Source organism: Salmo trutta, chromosome 6 (genome assembly GCF_901001165.1).
Source record: "Salmo trutta chromosome 6, fSalTru1.1, whole genome shotgun sequence".
In the NCBI taxonomy this organism is placed as follows: Eukaryota; Metazoa; Chordata; class Actinopteri; order Salmoniformes; family Salmonidae; genus Salmo; species Salmo trutta.
This window is the reverse complement of record NC_042962.1, coordinates 38286004-38304571: the sequence shown is the minus strand read 5'-3', so window position 1 is coordinate 38304571 and position 18568 is coordinate 38286004. Positions and strand designations below refer to the sequence as shown.

At 41.8% G+C, this 18568-nt stretch overlaps 1 protein-coding gene across 1 annotated transcript in view; it reads right to left on the bottom strand.

Moving 5' to 3' along the window:
* Positions 1–4853: 4853 nt before the first annotated feature.
* The window catches only part of waca (WW domain containing adaptor with coiled-coil a), a 66450-nt gene continuing 52735 nt past the window's right edge, over positions 4854–18568 (bottom strand). Inside the window, exons 10-13 of the mRNA XM_029756240.1 lie at positions 13044–13171; positions 5402–5588; positions 5046–5173; positions 4854–4937 (exon numbers count right to left, since the gene is read on the bottom strand). Coding sequence (XP_029612100.1) covers positions 4868–4937; positions 5046–5173; positions 5402–5588; positions 13044–13171 — 513 coding nt within the window. The 3' untranslated portion in view covers positions 4854–4867. The remainder of the gene's footprint in view (positions 4938–5045; positions 5174–5401; positions 5589–13043; positions 13172–18568) is intronic.

Below are 18568 nucleotides of genomic sequence, written 5' to 3'. Positions count from 1 at the left end.
GCTACCATCTGCAAGGGGGAGACAGTACAGGAGCATATAAGCTGGGACTGAGAGACTTATCTATTTTCTATTAATATCCTTCTATTAATATCCTGTCCATATGGTCTATACACACCATTATATATATACACACTGCTCAAAAAAATAAAGGGAACACTAAAATAACACATCCTAGATCTGAATGAATGAAATAATCTTATTAAATACTTTTTTCTTTACATAGTTGAATGTGCTGACAACAAAATCACACAAAAAGAATCAATGGAAATCCAATTTATCAACCCATGGAGGTCTGGATTTGGAGTCACACTCAAAATTAAAGTGGAAAAACACACTACAGGCTGATCCAACTTTGATGTAATGTCCTTAAAACAAGTCAAAATGAGGCTCAGTAGTGTGTGTGGCCTCCACGTGCCTGTATGACCTCCCTACACCTGGGCATGCTCCTGATGAGGTGGCGGATGGTCTCCTGAGGGATCTCCTCCCAGACCTGGACTAAAGCATCCGCCAACTCCTGGACAGTCTGTGGTGCAATGTGGCGTTGGTGGATGGAGCGAGACATGATGTCCCAGATGTGCTCAATTGGATTCAGGTCTGGGGAACGGGCAGGCCAGTCCATAGCATCAATGCCTTCCTCTTGCAGGAACTGCTGACACACTCCAGTCACATGAGGTCTAGCATTGTCTTGCATTAGGAGGAACCCAGGGCCAACCGCACCAGCATATGGTCTCACAAGGGGTCTGAGGATCTCATCTCGATACCTAATGGCAGTCAGGCTACCTCTGGCGAGCACATGGAGGGCTGTGCGGCCCCCCAAAGAAATGCCACCCCACACCATGACTGACCCACCGCCAAACTGGTCATGCTGGAGGATGTTGCAGGCAGCAGAACGTTCTGCACGGCGTCTCCAGACTCTGTCACGTCTGTCACGTGCTCAGTGTGAACCTGCTTTCATCTGTGAAGAGCACAGGGCGCCAGTGGCGAATTTGCCAATCTTGGTGTTCTCTGGCAAATGCCAAACGTCCTGCACGGTGTTGGGCTGTAAGCACAACCCCCACCTGTGGACGTCGGGCCCTCTTACCACCCTCATGGAGTCTGTTTCTGACCGTTTGAGCAGACACATGCACATTTGTGGCCTGCTGGAGGTCATTTTGCAGGGCTCTGGCAGTGCTCCTCCTTGCACAAAGACAGAGGTAGCGGTCCTGCTGCTGGGTTGTTGCCCTCCTACGGCCTCCTCCACGTCTCCTGATGTACTGGCCTGTGTCCTGGTAGCGCCTCCATGCTCTGGACACTATGCTGACAGACACAGCAAACCTTCTTGCCACAGCTCGCATTGATGTGCCATCCTGGATGAGCTGCACTACCTGAGCCACTTGTGTGGGTTGTAGACTCCGTCTCATGCTACCACTAGAGTGAAAGCACCGCCAGCATTCAAAAGTGACCAAAACATCAGCCAGGAAGCATAGGAACTGAGAAGTGGTCTGTGGTCACCACCTGCAGAACCACTCCTTTATTGGGGGTGTCTTGCTAACTGCCTATAATTTCCACCTGTTGTCTATTCCATTTGCACAAAAGCATGTGAAATTTATTGTCAATCAGTGTTGCTTCCTAAGTGGACAGTTTGATTTCACAGAAGTGTGATTGACTTGGAGTTACATTGTGTTGTTTAAGTGTTCCCTTTATTTTTTTGAGCAGTGTATAAACAAAGCATTTTTTAAATTATTTTTAATACAATTTGCAAAACACTCAAAATCTGTTTTGACTTTGTCATTATGGGGTATTGTGTATACTGATGAGCTTTAATGTAACAAAATGTGGAAAAAGTCAAGGGGTCTGAATACTTTCCGAATGCACTGTATATTCATTCAGTTAACAAAAGGACTAACTTGAACTGTCACAATGACAAGAACACAAATGGATAAATGTTGCAAGGGTTCAACAACTGTCGTTCTTCTGTGGTAACTTATTTTGGTTACCCTTAGACATAGTGGACATATTGGGAATATTCAACATGTTCATTGTGGGAACATTGGAACAAACTACCCTGGTCCCAGATCTGTTTGAGCTCTTGCCTACTCCATTGCGTCATCGTCAAACCAAACATGTTGGACATGACAATGAGTAAACATGACAGCAGACACTGGCACTCAGGCTAGTTTTGAACAAATAACATAAATAAACAAAGTACTGAACTGACGAGGTCAAAACAGAGAATTTGGTTCTGTGGAGGCATATTTTATTTATTTTTTCAATATACTTCAGAGGAAAACAATATACAAAGCAATGTGGTCAGCTTTACTGAATGTGTTGGTGCATCTCAAATCAGACTGAATAGAAGATTAGAACGGTGGAGAAAAATCAGGCAGTCACAGCTCAGGACACCGTTTACTTCCCAAATCGCACCCCCATTCCCTATATAGAGCACTATTGTTATACATAGGGCACCATTTGGGACAAAGCCACTGTTTCTATACTGACTCGGTGTGAACGGAGGGGGGGGGGGGGGGTACAAAGATGCAAGTATGGACGGGAGTGCCAAAAACAACCCTACAGATCGATGCATGACAAACGCTTGTTGAATATCTTTTTGTTACTGGATCAAATAGAAAAAAACATGGTATATTTATTTCCATGTCAGAGGTTGTGTGACTTAAGACTTTCAACAAGGCACTAGCATTAATAGTAATAAACAAAACACTAACAGAACTCCAATAAAATAACCAGTGCTCACTTGAGTTTAGCATGTTTATTACAATACGCACATATCACATTGGCTGTCATTGCGCTGCTCAACCTCTGACCCTGGTGTGTGGGGTTAGTGATCAGCACCTCCATGTTTACATCCCAAATGGTACCCTGTTCCTTATATTGTGCACTACTTTTGACCAGGCCCTATGGGTAAGAACACTAAAAAGGAGAAGCAAAACTCATAACAGAGAGCAAGAGGTACAAATGGGAGCCAGTAGCTCTAATTGTGTCATTCACGTCAATTCACTGAGTTCCATTTGGCTCCCATTGCACTTCCTGAAAAATCTTGAGAATTATGACATCTCCTTTTTAGTCTTTTTGACTACGGGCCCTGGTCAAAGGTAATGTACCAAATCAGGAATACGGTGCCATTTCAGACATACCCTATACCTTGCCAGTGCCCCCCAAACAGATGCTTTAATAGCTCCCAGTAGCACTCATTCTCAACAGTGTGCAAAGAAAAGTGTAGCAATAATTTATTCATAACATATTCTGATATACTAGTAGCACTGCAACTTTTTAATAAAGCTTTTTTTCTTTCCTTCTTAAACTCCATTATTACTTTATCAACTGTACATAGGAATGAACTCTCGGTTGAACCAAGATGGTGCCACCTCGCTTTTAATAAAAGTAACCCCCCCAAAAAAACTTGCTGGAAAGTTTGAGAAAAAAAACTGGAAGGTTTTTACTCTTCCGGGCTCCTCTACATTATAGGAGGAGCTAGACGACGGGGTTGGGCTCCTGCATTTAATGGGTATGACCAGACTGGGAGTTACGGAGGGGCTAGCAGTGGGAATGGTCCTTGATCTCAAAGCAGCACAAAATTGTGGCACCTTCTCTCCCCCCCCCCATCACTCACTCATCACACCACCAGGCACTGGTTTGTTTGTTTTTAATTTTTAGGAAATGCAATGCAAGACAGGGCCACTGGGAGCTGTGAACAAACAGATCTGAACCATTGCGACCAGACATTATGTACCTTTCAGCAGGAGGAAGGTGGGGATGGGTAGCTGTGTGCAGCCGTCTCCCAAATATCACCCTACTCCCTATATAGTGCACAAATTTTAACCAAAAGTAGTTCAATACACATAGGAAATAGTGTGCCATTTGGGACACATCCTGTGTGTGTAACCATTATACTTCAACCAAAGGGGGATAATAGGGAAAATAACTGCTTAATCCATTGAGCATTATTATTATTCAAGAGCAGAGAAAAACCAGTGAGTTTGTTTTACCTTGCTTGCTTGTTTTACACTAAGGTATTATTAATGTTTCAGTTATTATTGACTGTATAACACTATACTCCACCGTTTCCATGCAGGTCATAGATGTGCTCAAGGCAATGGTTCACCCATCTATTAAAACAAAAGCTTCAAGTCTGCAGACTGACAGTACCGTCTCAAATGGCATCCTATTCCCTATATATATATATATATATATATATATATATATATATATATATATATATATATATATATATATATATATATATATATATATATATATATATATATATATATATATATATAGAGTGCACTACTTTTGACTAGGGCCCATAGGGTTCTGGTTAAAAAAAGTGCACTATAGAGGAAATAGTGTGGCATTTGGGAAGTAGCCACTGACAGACGAGTTTAATATGAAGGAGGCTATGAAATTAAGCCGTTACTTCCTCGGCATAATGTTGATTAGTTTGGATGTCAAAAGCTTTGATAAGCATGGCTTTCCATGGTTTCAATAATCTACAAAACATATTTACAACATGGATAACATCTACAAGAAATCTACATCTCCAGGGCACATACAAAACCAACCATTTGTGCATCCCAAATGGCACCCTATCCCCTACATAGTGTACTATAAAGGCAATAGGGTGCCATTTGGGACACAGACCATGTCTTGTATCAACCCTTTTTCTCCCCTCTTCCCCAACCAACCAACCACTCAGACCCTCTCCCACAAGCCCAGCACTCTCCATGCCCAACGGTCCAAAGCCAATCCAACTGCAGCTTGTGTTAAGACTGGGCACAGAACAAGAACAGTTCTCCCAACCAACGGCTCTCTTACAACCATGTGCAATGGGTCTCTCCACCCTATCGTCTCCACTCTTCAACTCAAGTTCTCAGACCATGAAGGAATTCTGATTCTTCAACTTTTCAAGTTCTTTAATTTGTTGTCTCAAAAATAATATCCTAGACAAGAGTAAAAAAAAAAATTGTTGTCAGGTTAAAATATTTGTAATAATATAACACATGGATGTTAACATACATATCACAGGCAATTAGGGTCTGGACTCTTACCTCTGCTCGCGCAATGTGGCTTGAATTTCACTGACTCGAACTAAGGATCTGAGATTTTTGAGCTCCGTGCAATTTTCAGACATGTAGATGCTTCCCATGGTGTGGGCCTCCTCACGTAGTCTGGAAGCCTGGGAGGGGAAGGAAGAAAAGTTTTAAATAATCAAAGAAAATCAACAACAAAAACAACAGCAATGACACTGATCAATGCTTAATGAATCTAGGTTCACATCAAAATAATGAAATTAATAGGTTACCCAACACTGCTAAAATCTACACACTCTATGCTCTTTACCAAATCTCTTTACTGGGGAAATAAAAACAAACAATGCATACAATTCCTTAGATGCGTATCCTACCTGTTTCTCTGCGTGGTCGGCGGGCCAGCCCTGGACATGCTTGATGAGATTCTCATTGAAGTGTGCTGCTAGGGTGGGAGTGAAGGAGCAGGAGGCTGGTCGGGTGGAGGAAGAGGAGCTGGAGGGGGTGGCACTGCTGCTGCTGGGGGGGACGTAGTTGGGACCTGGGGACGGACTCCTCTGACTGCTGTGGAATGACAGAGGCGCAACGAGAGGGTCAGACTAATTATGCATATTACATGTCAATTATATTCTGCTGTAATAACACTATCACCAATTTTGTTGTTGCAACACAGGAGACTGGAGGGTCAAACCAATATATCAGACCAACACAGCATAATATGAACAATTAAGGTTCTTAGAAATCAAATATAACTAAACAATTGTGCATATTATGTGAGATTCTGCTGACCAAATACAACCAGAGAAAAGGGTCCACATTAGACAAGACTGGCACATTCTGCATATTATTTTAAGCTCAAAACACCCATGAAGTCCAGTGTCTGATTACACTCAGGGTGGGGTAATCTACATTGGAATACTTATTTTTGCAATACTGTATTCACTCAGTGTCTTGTGAATCGTGATATTTGGTTAAATCCGCTTAACAGTTCCAATACATAGACGTGTTTAACTTGATGTCGTATTGATTTCTTTGGTTAAACAATGGTGCATCCATAAGGGTCTTTGTGTGTAGCGATACAATGCAATGACTTATGAAAAACGTGTTCTATAAACCGCCAGCAGGTGGTGCCACAACATGACAAATTAAACTGTCTCCTACAAGGCAGGATCATGGATGGCATTGTTCTGTTTTTGCTTCACATCAGCTAGACCAGAGTTTCTTGAAGAATCTTCATAGCAATAAGTGGTTGTTTTGTCTTCTTTAGATAGGAGCGTCTGCACTGTTACGACTTTTTTTAAATAGATTTTCACACTAAAAACACAAATTAAAATGATACACATTCAACGCCACAGAATGTTATTCAAAAATGTATTCGTTTCTTCAATCTACACAATACCCAATAATGACAAAGCAAAAACGTGTTTGCTTTAAGATTTTTTTGCAAATGTATAAACTGAAATATACATTTACATAAGTATTCAGACCCTTTACTCAGTACTTTGTTGAAGCACCTGAGTCTTCTTGGGTATGATGCTACAAGCTTGGCACATCTATGTGGGGAGTTTCTCCCATTCTTCTCTGCATATCCTCAAGCTGTGTCAGATTGGATGGGGAGAGTCGCTGCACAGATATTTTCATGTCTCTTCAGAGATGTTAGATCGGGTTCAAGTCCGGGATCTGGCTGAGCCACCCAAGGACATTGAGACTTGTCCTGAAGCCACTCCTGCGTTGTCTTAGTCTGAGGTCCTGAGTATTCTGGTTTTCATCAAGGATCTTTGTACTTTGCGCCATTCAGCTTTCCCTCGATCCAGACTAGACTTCCAAGTCCCTGCAGCTGAAAAACATCCACACAGCATGATGTTGCCACAACCATCCTTCACAGTAGGGCCAGGTTTCCTCCAGACGTGACACTTGGCATTCAGGCCAAAGAGTTCAATCTTGGTTTCATCAGACCAGAGAATCTTGTTTCTCATGGTCAGAGTCGTTAGGTGCCTTTTGGCTAACTCCAAGCGGGCTGTCATGTGCCTTTTACTGAGGAGTGGTTTCCATCTGAGCACTAACATAAAGGCCTGATTGGAGTTCTGCAGAGATGGTTGTCTTTCTGGAAGGTTCTCCCATCTCCACAGAAGAACTCTGCAGTTCTGTCAGAAGGACCATCAGGACCTTGGTAACCTCCCTGACCAAGACCCTTCTCCTGCGATAGATCAGTTTGGCCGGGCGGCAAGCTCTAGGAAGAGTCTTGGTGGTTCCAAACTTCTCCATTTATGAATGACAGAGGCCATTGTGTTCTTGGGTGATCTTCAATGCTGCAAAAATTGTTTGGTACCCTTCCCAAGAGATGTGCCTCGAAACAATCCTGTCTCAGAGCTCTAAGGACAATTCCTTCAACCTCCTGGCTTAGTTTCTGCTCTGACATGCACCGCCAACTGTGGGACCACATATAGTTGAAGTCGGAAGTTTACATACACTTAGGTTGGAGTCATTAAAACTCGTTTTTCAACCACTCCACAAATTCATTTTTCCAACAATTGTTTACAGACAGATTTCACTTATAATTCACTGTATCACAATTCCAGTAAGGTCAGAAGTTTACATACACTAAGTTGACTGTGCCTTTAAAAAGCTTGGAAAATTCCCGAAAATGATGTTATGGCTTTGGAAGCTTCTGATAGGCTAATTGACATCCTTTGAGTCAATTGGAGGTGAAATGACCCAGAGAATCAATAGATCATTAGATGTACAAAACAATAACACTCAAAATGGGTGAACATTTCCTTTAATGCAGACATGGCTGTCACTGATTATTATATATATTTTTATTAAATGCAAATGTAATGATATCGAACTCAAGACATCAAACAACTGAACAAAGAAGTAGCTGAGTTTATCTGTCTGAATCAAGTGCCATTCTGTGACTTTGGCTAATATGCCTTGGTATCGAGTATCGTGACACTAAAATTGGTATGGAAGTCAAAATTTTGGTATCATGACAACATTACCACAGCCAGGCACCACTACCAATATGGAAGACCTCAGAAGAAAAAGCCGCTCTCACTCCAAGGTTGGAATACCTGTGCGTGTATGCATGTACAGGTAACCTGTTAGTCAAGTGTACATACAGTTGAAGTCGGAAGTTTACATACACTTAGGTTGGAGTCATTAAAACTTGTTTTTCAACCACTCCACAAATTTCTTGTTAACAAACTATAGCTTTGGCAAGTCAGTTAGGACATCTACTTCGTGCATGACAAGTAATTTTTCCAACAATTGTTTACAGACAGATTTCACTTATAATTCACTGTATCACAATTCCAGTGGGTCAGAAGTTTACATACACTAAGTTGACTGTGCCTTTAACCTGTTGGGGGTAGGGGGCAGTATTTGCACAGCCGGATAAAAAACGTACCCGATTTAATCTGGTTATTACTACTGCCCAGAAACTAGAATATGCATATAATTATTGCCTTTGGATAGAAAATACCCTAAAGTTTCTAAAACTGTTTGAATGGTGTCTGAGTATAACAGAACTCATATGTCAGGCAAAAACCTGAGAAGATTCCTTACAGGAAGTGGCCTGTCTGACAATTTCTTGGGCTTCTTGACTCTCTTTATTCAAAACTGAGGATCTCTGCTGTAACGTGACACTTCCTACGGCTCCCATAGGCTCTCAGAACCCGGGAAAAAGCTGAATGATGTCTTTGGAGCCCCTGGCTGAAAAACATTAGCGCCTTTGGTAAGTGGGCGATCAGAGTACAATGAGACTGAGGCGCGTGCACGAGGCCACCCCATGTTTTTATTTTCTCTGTCTTTGAACTAAAAAAGGGTTTCCCGGTCGGAATATTATCGTTTTTTTACGAGAAAAATGGCATAAAAATTGATTTTAAACAGCGGTTGACATGCTTCGAAGTACGGTAATGGAATATTTAGAATTTTTTTGTCACGAAACGCGTCGGGCGCGTCACCCTTCTTTACCCTTCGGATAGTGTCTTGAACGCACGAACAAAACAGAGGATATTTGAACATAACTATGGATTATTTTGAACCAAACCAACATTTGTTATTGAAGTAGAAGTTCTGGGAGTGCATTCTGACGAAGAACAGCAAAGGTAATCAAATTTTTCTTATAGTAAATCTGACTTTGGTGAGGGCTAAACTTGGTGGGTGTCTAAACAGCTAGCCCGTGATGGCTGGGCTATCTACTCAGAATATTGCAAAATGTGCTTTCACCGAAAAGCTATTTTAAAATCGGACATAGCGATTGCATAAAGGAGTTCTGTATCTATAATTCTTAAAATAATTGTTATGTTTTTTGTGAACATTTATCGCGAGTAATTTAGTAAATTCACCGGAAGTTTGCGGTGGGTATGCTAGTTCTGAACGTCACATGCTAATGTAAAAAGCTGTTTTTTGATATAAATATGAACTTGATTGAACAAAACATGCATGTATTGTATAACATAATGTCCTAGGATTGTCATCTGATGAAGATCAAAAGGTTAGTGCTGCATTTAGCTGTGGTTTGGGTTTATGTGACATTATATGCTAGCTTGAAAAATGGGTGTCTGATTATTTCTGGCTGGGTACTCTGCTGACATAATCTAATGTTTTGCTTTCGTTGTAAAGCCTTTTTGAAATCGGACAGTGTGGTTAGATTAACGAGAGTCTTGTCTTTAAAATGGTGTAAAATAGTCATGTTTGAGAAATTGAAGTAATAGCATTTCTAAGGTATTTGAATAACGCGCCACGGGATTCCACTGGCTGTTGAGTAGGTGGGACGATTTCGTCCCACCTACCCTAGAGAGGTTAAACAGCTTGGAAAATTCCCGAAAATGATGTTATGGCGTTAGAAGCTTCTGATAGGTTAATTGACATCATTTGAGTTGTATTTCAAGGCCTACCTTCAAACTCAGTGCCTCTTTGCTTGACATCATGGGAAAAGCAAAAGAAATCCGCCAAGACCTCAGAAAAACAATTGTAGACCTCCACAAGTCTGGTTCCTCCTGGTTCATCTGTACAAACAATAGTAAGCAAGTATAAACACCATGGGACCACGCAGCCGCCATACCGCTCAGGAAGGAGACTTGTTCTGTCTCCTGGAGATGAACGTACGTTGGTGCGAAAAGCGCAAATCAATCCCAGAACAGCAGCAAAGGACCTTGTGAAGATGCTGGAGGAAACAGGTACAAAAGTATCTATATCCACAGTAAAACGAGTCCAATGTCGACATAACCTGAAATGCCGCTCAGCAAGGAATAAGTCACTGCTCCAAAATAGCCATAAAAAAGCCAAACTACGGTTTGCAACTGCACATGGGGACAAAGATTGTACTTTTTGGAGAAATGTCCTCTGGTCTGATGAATCAAAAATAGAACTGTTTGGCCATAATGACCATCGTTATGTTTGGAGGAAAAAGGGGGAGGCTTGCAAGCCGAAGAACATCATCCCAACTGTGAAGCACGGGGGTGGCAGCATCATGTTGTGGGGATGCTTTGCTGCAGGAGGGACTGGTGCACTTCACAAAATAGATGACATCATGAGGAATACAATTATGTGGATATATTGAAGCAACATCTCAAGACATCAGTCAGGAAGTTAAAGCTTGGTCGCAAATGGGTCTTCCAAATGAACAATGACCCCAAGCATACTTCCAAAGTTGTGGCAAAATGGTTTAAGGACAACAAAGTCAAGGTATTGGAGTGGCCATCACAAAGCCCTGACCTCAATCCCAGAGAAAATGTGTGGGCAGAACTGAAAAAGCATGTGCAAGCAATTAGGCCTACAAACCTGACTCAGTTACACCAGCTCTGTCAGGAGGAATGGGCCGAAATTCACCCAACTTATTGTGGGAAGCTTGTGGAAGCCTACCCAAAACATTTGACCCAAGTTAAACAATTTAAAAGGCAAAGCTACCAAATACTAAATCGAGTGTATGTAAACTTCTGACCCACTGGGAATGTGATGAAAGAAATAAAAGCTGAAATAATTCTCTACTATTATTCTGACATTTCACATTCTTAAAATAAAGTGGTGATCCTAACCGACCTAAAAGAGGAAAGTTTTACTTGGATTAAATGTCAGGAATTGTGAAAAAGTATAGAAGAGTTAATTGTCTTTGGCTAAGGTGTATGTAAACTTCCGACTTCAACTGTATAGACAGGTGTGTGCCTTTCCAAATCATGTCCAAGCAATTGAATTTACCACATGGACTCCAATCAAGTTGTAGAAACATCAAGGATGATCAATGGAAACAGGATGCACCGGAGATCAATTTCGAGTCTCATAGCAAAGGGTCTGAACATTTATGTAAATAAGGTATCCATTTTATTTTTAATACATTTGGAAAAATGTCTAAAAACCTGTTTTCGCTTTGTCATTACGGGGTATTGTGTGTAGATTGAATGGAGACAAAAAAGTAATTTAATCCATTTTAGAATAAGGCTGTAATGTAACAAAATGTGGAAAAAAGGGAATACTTCCCGAATGTACTGTACAGTGCTCCAGCCAATAAATTAACCTCTGGGCGGGCTCCGTCCCATAGGCGGGACAGACATCCAGCGAAAAATCCAATCACCATTAGCATAACAAAATGTAATATTATTTTTTTTTCAAATATAGGACTATGTTATATCGTTTTATAGATACACCTCTCCTGAATCGAACCACATTGTCCGATTTCAAAAAGGCTTTACAGCAAAAGCAAAACATTAGATTATGTTAGAGGAGTATATCGTATAAGTAGCCACATAGCCATTTTCCGACCAACCACATGCATCACAAATAACCAAAAAACAGCTAAATGCAGCACTAACCTTTGACAATCTTCATCAGATGACACTCCTAGGACATCATGTTACACAATACATGCATTCTTTTGTTCGATAAAGTTCATATTTATATATAAAAACAGCATTTTACATCGGCGCATAACGTTGACTAACTATTTTCCCTCAAATGCGTCCGGTGAAACAGCGCTACAACTTACTAAATTACTATTCGAAAATATTTTTAAAATGTAATATTGTCATTCTAAGATTTATAGATTAGCATCTCTTGAAAGCACTTGCAATGCCAGATTTAAAAATAACTTTACTGGGTAATCACACTTTGCGATAAAAGGGGATGCGATACTCAGAAAATAGGCTAGCAATACAGGTCAGCGCCATCTTGGAACAATCGCATATCAAATCTAGTCTTGTATACTATTGCCAATAATCCCTTACCTTTGATTATCTTCATCAGAAAGCACTTCCAGGAATCCCAGGTCCACAACAAATGTATTTTCGTTCGAAAAAGTTAATCCTGTATGTCCCAATAGCTTGTTGTTGTTAGCGCGTTCTGAAGGCTGCACCAAAAGTACCGTCGGCCGCGGGACTCCTCTTTCAATAAAATGCATTTTTTTTAAATTTAAGTTCGTTCAAACATGTCAAACGTTGAAAAACATAAATCTTTAGGGCCTTTTTCAACCAGAGCTCCAATAACATTCAAGGGGGACGATTGCATTGTCTTTCAAAACGTTTCGAAAGGGGAGGGTAGCCAGGGGTGCCGGCGTCAATGGTGATGGCCCTCCTCATGTGACCACGTTCCACAGACTCTCATTCTGTCAGTTTTCACAGTAGAAGGCTCAAATCACTTTGTAAAGACTGGGGACATCTAGTGGAAGCAATAGGAAGTGCTCAATGAACCATTGCTCACGGTGTGATTTATAGGCAAAGTGATGAAGTTGAGTCCGCAATTCAGAATTCCACTTCCTGTTACGATCTGTCTCGGGGTTTTGACTGCCATATGAGTTCTGTTATACTCACAGACACCATTCAAACAGTTTTAGAAACTTTAGGGTGTTTTCTATCCACAAGTATTAATTATATGCATATCCTAGCTTCTGTGTTTGAGCAGGAGGCCGTTTAAAAAAAAAACAAAAAAAAAAACAAATCGCTGTAGCTCCCCCTATCCTAGGCGACCGTCAAGAGGTTAATAAAGTGTCTGCTAAATTACTAAACATGTAAATGAAAAGCTCACCCTTGACGCTGGAGAGTCCTTGGGGAGGCTGCGATGTCGTGTCCGTGCTGTTTGTCGCTGGGGAGGGGCTGCTGGGGGGAGGGCTGAGGGGCTGATCCTTGCTGCTTCACAACCGGCGTGTTGCTCACCTAGACCACAGACAGAGAGCAGAGAAGGGTTAGAGAGGAAACACACCAGAACCCTTGAGGTTCACCACGACCACACAGAGACAGGGAGGAAGGTTAAAAGCCCAGATTAGACTGGCACAGACCATTTTAAGACCCATCAAACTCATCACCGTGCATTTGTCACGCTGTGAAGGTCATTCATTATAACTTAGTGCCTTCAGAAAGTATTCACACGTCTTGACTTTTTCCAAATTTTGTTATGTTACAGCCTGAATTTAAAATTGATTAAACTGGCCAACATACAAAACCCCATAATGTCAAAGTGAAATTATGTTTTTACAAATTAGTAAAAAAATGTAAAGCTGAAATGTCATAAGTGAGTAAGTATTCAACCCCTTTGTCATGGGAAGCATAAATAAGTTCAGGAGTAAAAATCTGCAAGTCTCATAAGTTGCATGACTGTGTGTAATAACAGTGTTTTACATGACTAGAATGACTCTCTCCTCCGTACCCCACACATACAATTTATCTGTAAGGTCTCTCAGTCGAGAAGTGAATTTCAAACAAATTTAACAACAAAGACCAGGGAGGTTTTCCAATGACTCGCAAAGACGGGTAGCTATTGGTAGACGGGTAAAATAAAAAAAGCAGACCGTGAATATCCCTTTGAGCATGGCATAGTTATTACACTTTAGACTGTCACTTTAGACGGTGTTGGACAGTGTATTAATACACCCAGCCACTACAAATATACAGGCGTTCTTCCTAACTCAGTTGACGGAGAGGAAGGAAACCGCTCAGGGAATTCACCATGATGCCAATGGTGACTTTAAAACAGTTTGAGTTTGATGGCTGTGATAGGAGAAAACAAAAGGATGGATCAACAACATTGTAGTTACTCTACAATAATAACCTAATTGACAGAGTGAAATGTAAGAAGCCTGTACAGAATTAAAAAACATTCCAAAACAGCCTGTTTGCAACAAGGCACTGAAGTAATACTGCAAAAAATATGGCAAAGCAATTGACTTTTTGTCCAGAATACAAAGTGTAGTAATGGATTTGCCCCAAACATGTGCCTCAAGCATAGAGGTGGCTGCATTATGTTATGGACTAGGGAGATTTTCTGGGGAGATTTTCAGGATAAAAAAGAAGTGGAATTGAGCTAAGCAGACAAAATCCTGAAGGAAACCCTGGTTCAGTCCGCTTTCTACCAGCCACTGGGATATTAATTCATCTTGATCAATAACTAATTTGAGAGCTTGAAGAATTTAGTGTAGAAAGCTCTTAGAGCCTTGCCCAGAAAGACTCAGGGGTGTGAATATTTATGCAAATGAGATGTCTATTTTATTGTCAATTAATTTGCAAACATTTCTAAAACACTTTCTCATTATGGGGTATTGTGTGTAGATGGGTGAAAATTTCGAATTCAGGCTGTAACACAAGGAATAAATCAAGAGGTATGAATACTCTCTGAAGGCACCATTTCATCAGTAGACTAATAAATTAAATGCTTTCGAGTTGTAGTGGGAGGACCACACAACATGTCATCACGTGACTCCAAGTTTACTTCGATATTATAGTTATATCAATATATACAAAAGTGGTCAGATGAAGCGGATGCTACGCTACAGGACTGTTTTGCTAGCAAAGACTGGAATATGTTCCGGGATTCATCCAATGGCAATGAGGAGTATACCACAACACTCAAAATGGGTGAACATTTCCTTTAATGCAGACATGGCTGTCACTAATCAAATACCTTAGAAATGCTATTACTTCAATTTCTCAAACATATTACTATTTTACACCATTTTAAAGACAAGACTCTCGTTAATCTAACCACACTGTCCGATTTCAAAAAGGCTTTACAACGAAAGCAAAACATTAGATTATGTCAGCAGAGTACCCAGCCAGAAATAATCAGACACCCATTTTTCAAGCCAGCATAAAATGTCACATAAACCCAAACCACAGCTAAATGCAGCACTAACCTTTGATGATCTTCATCAGATGACAATCTTAGGACATTATGTTATACAATACATGCATGTTTTGTTCAATCAAGTTCATATTTATATCAAAAACCAGCTTTTTACATTAGCATGTGACTAGCATGTGACTAGCATTCCCACCAAACACTTCCGGTGAATTAACTAAATTACTCACGATAAACGTTCACAAAAAACATAAATTATTTTAAGAATTATAGATACAGAACTCCTTTATGCACTCGCTATGTCCGATTTTAAAATAGCTTTTCGGTGAAAGCACATTTTGCAATATTCTAAGTAGATAGCCCAGCCATCACAGGCTAGCTATTTTGACACCAACCAAGTGTGGTACTCACCAAACTCCGATTTACTATTAGAAAAGTTTGATTACCTTTGGTATTCTTCATCAGAATGCACTCCCAGGACTTCTACTTCAATAACAAATGTTGGTTTGGTCCCAAATAATCCATAGTTATATCCAAATAGCGGCGTTTTGTTCGTGCGTTCAAGACACTATCCGAAGGGTAAATAAGGGTCACTCGCCCGACGCGTTTCGTGACAAAAAAATTCTAAATATTCCATTACCGTACTTCGAAGCATGTCAACCGCTGTTTAAAATCAATTTTTATGCAATTTTTCTCGTAAAAAAGTGATAATATTCCGACCGGGAGTGGTGGTTTTCGTTTAAAGAGAGAGAAAGTAAACATGGAGTCGACTCGGGCACACGCGCCCCGTCCCATTGTCCTCAGATCGACCACTATCAAAATGCGCTACTGTTTTTCAGCCATGGGCTGCAAAGCCACGATTCAGCTTTCTGGCGCCTTCTGAGAGCCTATGGGAGCGTTAGAAAATGTCACGTCATGCCAGAGATCCCCTGTTTTTGTTAGAGATGATCAATAAGGCCATGAAATGGTCAGAGAGAGCGCTTCCTGTTTGGAATCTTCTCAGGTTTTGGCCTGCCAAATGAGTTCTGTTATACTCACAGACACCATTCAAACAGTTTTAGAAACTTTAGGGTGTTTTCTATCCAAATCAAACAATTATATGCATATTCTACTGGGCAGGAGTAGTAACCAGATTAAATCGGGTACGTTTTTTATCCGGCCGTGCAAATACTGCCCCCTAGCCCCAACAGGTTAAATGCAAATGTAATGATATTGAACTCAAGACACCAAACGACTGAACAAAGAAGTAGCTGAGTTTGTCTGAATCAAGTGCCATTCTGTGACTTTGGCTAATATGTCTTGGTATCGAGTATCATGATACTAAAATTGGTATCGAAGTCAAAATTTTGGTATCATGACAACATTACCACAGCCAGGCACCACTACCAATATGGAAGACCTCAGAAGAAAAAGCCGCTCTCACTCCTAGGTTGGACATGTGTCACCAGCTTCATCAATAAGTGCATCGAGGACGTCGTTCCCCACAGTGACCGTACGTACATATCCCAACCAGAAGCCACTGGATTATAGGCAACATTCACACCGAGCCAAAGCCTTGAGCTGTCGCTTTTAAGGAGCGGGACACTAATCCGGACGCTTATAAGAAATCCCACTATGACCTCCGACAAACCATCAAACAGGCAAAGCTTTAAAATACGGGACTAAGAAGGAATCCTACTACACCAGCTCTGACACTCGTTGAATGTGGCAGGGCTCGCAAACTATTATGGACTACAAAAGGGAAACCCAGCCACAAGCTGCCCAGTGACGCGAGTCGACCAGATGGGCTAAATGCCCCTTGCTTCGAGGCAAGCAACACTGAAACATGAATGTGAGCCCCAGCTGTTCCCAGACGGCAGTATTATTACGCTCTCCGTAGCAGATGTGAGCAAGACCACTAGCCTCTTAAGGACCTGACAATTATTTTCAATTTGCCGAAAATGACCAAGACCGTTAAACAGGTCAACATTCACAAGGCCACGGGGCCAGATGGATTACCAGGACGTGTACTCAAAGCATGCGCGGACCAACTGGCAAGTGTCTTTATTGACATTTTCAACCTCTCCCCGACCAAGTCAGTAATACCTACATGTTTCAAGCAGACCACCATAGTCCCTGTTCCCAAGAAAGCAAAGGTTACCTGCCTAAATGACTACCACCCCATAGCACTCATGTCGGTATCCATGAAGTGCTTTGAATGGCTGGTCACAACATCATCATCCCGGAAACCCTAGACCCACTCCAATTCACGTACCGCCCCATCAGATCCACAGGCAACGCAATCTCTATTGAACTCCACACTGCCCTTTCCCACCTGGACAAAAGGAACACCTATGTGAGAATGCTGTTCATTGACTACAGCTCAGTGTTAAACACCATAGTGCCCACGAAGCTCATCACTAAGCTTAGGACCCTGGGATTAAACACCTCCCTCTGCAACTGGATCCTGGACTTCCTGACAGGCCACCACTAGGTGGTAAGGGTAGGCAACACCACATCTGCCACGCTGATCCTCAACACGGGAGCACCTCAGAGGTTCGTGCTTAGTCCCCCCCCTGCACTCCCAAGCAAAACTCAAACATCTAAGTTGGCTGACGGCCTGATTACAGACAATGAGAGAGCCTATATGGAGGTCAGAGACCTGGCAGTGTGGTACCAGGAGAACTTCCTCTCAAAACAACGTGAGCAAGACAACTACAGGACTACAGGAAAAGGAGTGCCAAACATGCCCCAATTCACATCGACGGGGCTGTTGTGGAGCGGGTTGAGAGTTTCAAGTTCCTTGTCACCAACAAGCTATCATGGTCCAAACACACCAAGAAAGTTATGAAGAGGGCATACCAATGCCTTTTCCCCCTCAGGAGACTGACAAGATTTGTCATGGGTCCCCAGATCCTCAAAAAGTTTGACAGCTACACCCAAGAGCATCCTGACCGGTTTCATCACCGCCTGGTATGGCACCTGCTCGGCACCCGACCGTAAGGCGCTACAGAGTAGTGTGTACAGACCTGTACATCACTGGGGCCAAGATTCCTGCCATTCAGGACCTATATACTAGGCGGTGTCAAAGGAAAGCCCAATAATTGTCAAAGACTACAGTCACCCAAGTCATAGACTGATCTCTCTGCTACCGCACGGCCAGTGGTAGTAGAGCGCCAAATCATGGGCCAAAAGGCTCCTTAACAGCTTCTACCCCCAAGCCATAAGAGTGCTGAACAATAAATCAAATGGACAACTGGACTATTTGCATTGACACTTGTTTTTATACTGCTGCGACTCGCTGTTTATTGTCTATGCAGTCACTTTACGCCTACTTACATACATGAAGGGAACTCATGTGCACAAGCCGTATGGTTAGTGAGAAAGTCCATATTGCAAATGTACGCTCCCTTACTAGACGTCCGACTACGTCCGATAAATCCGCGGACGGCGTCGGGCCGCTCACAGGGGCCGGATCTTCCAGGAAGTCATCGAACGGA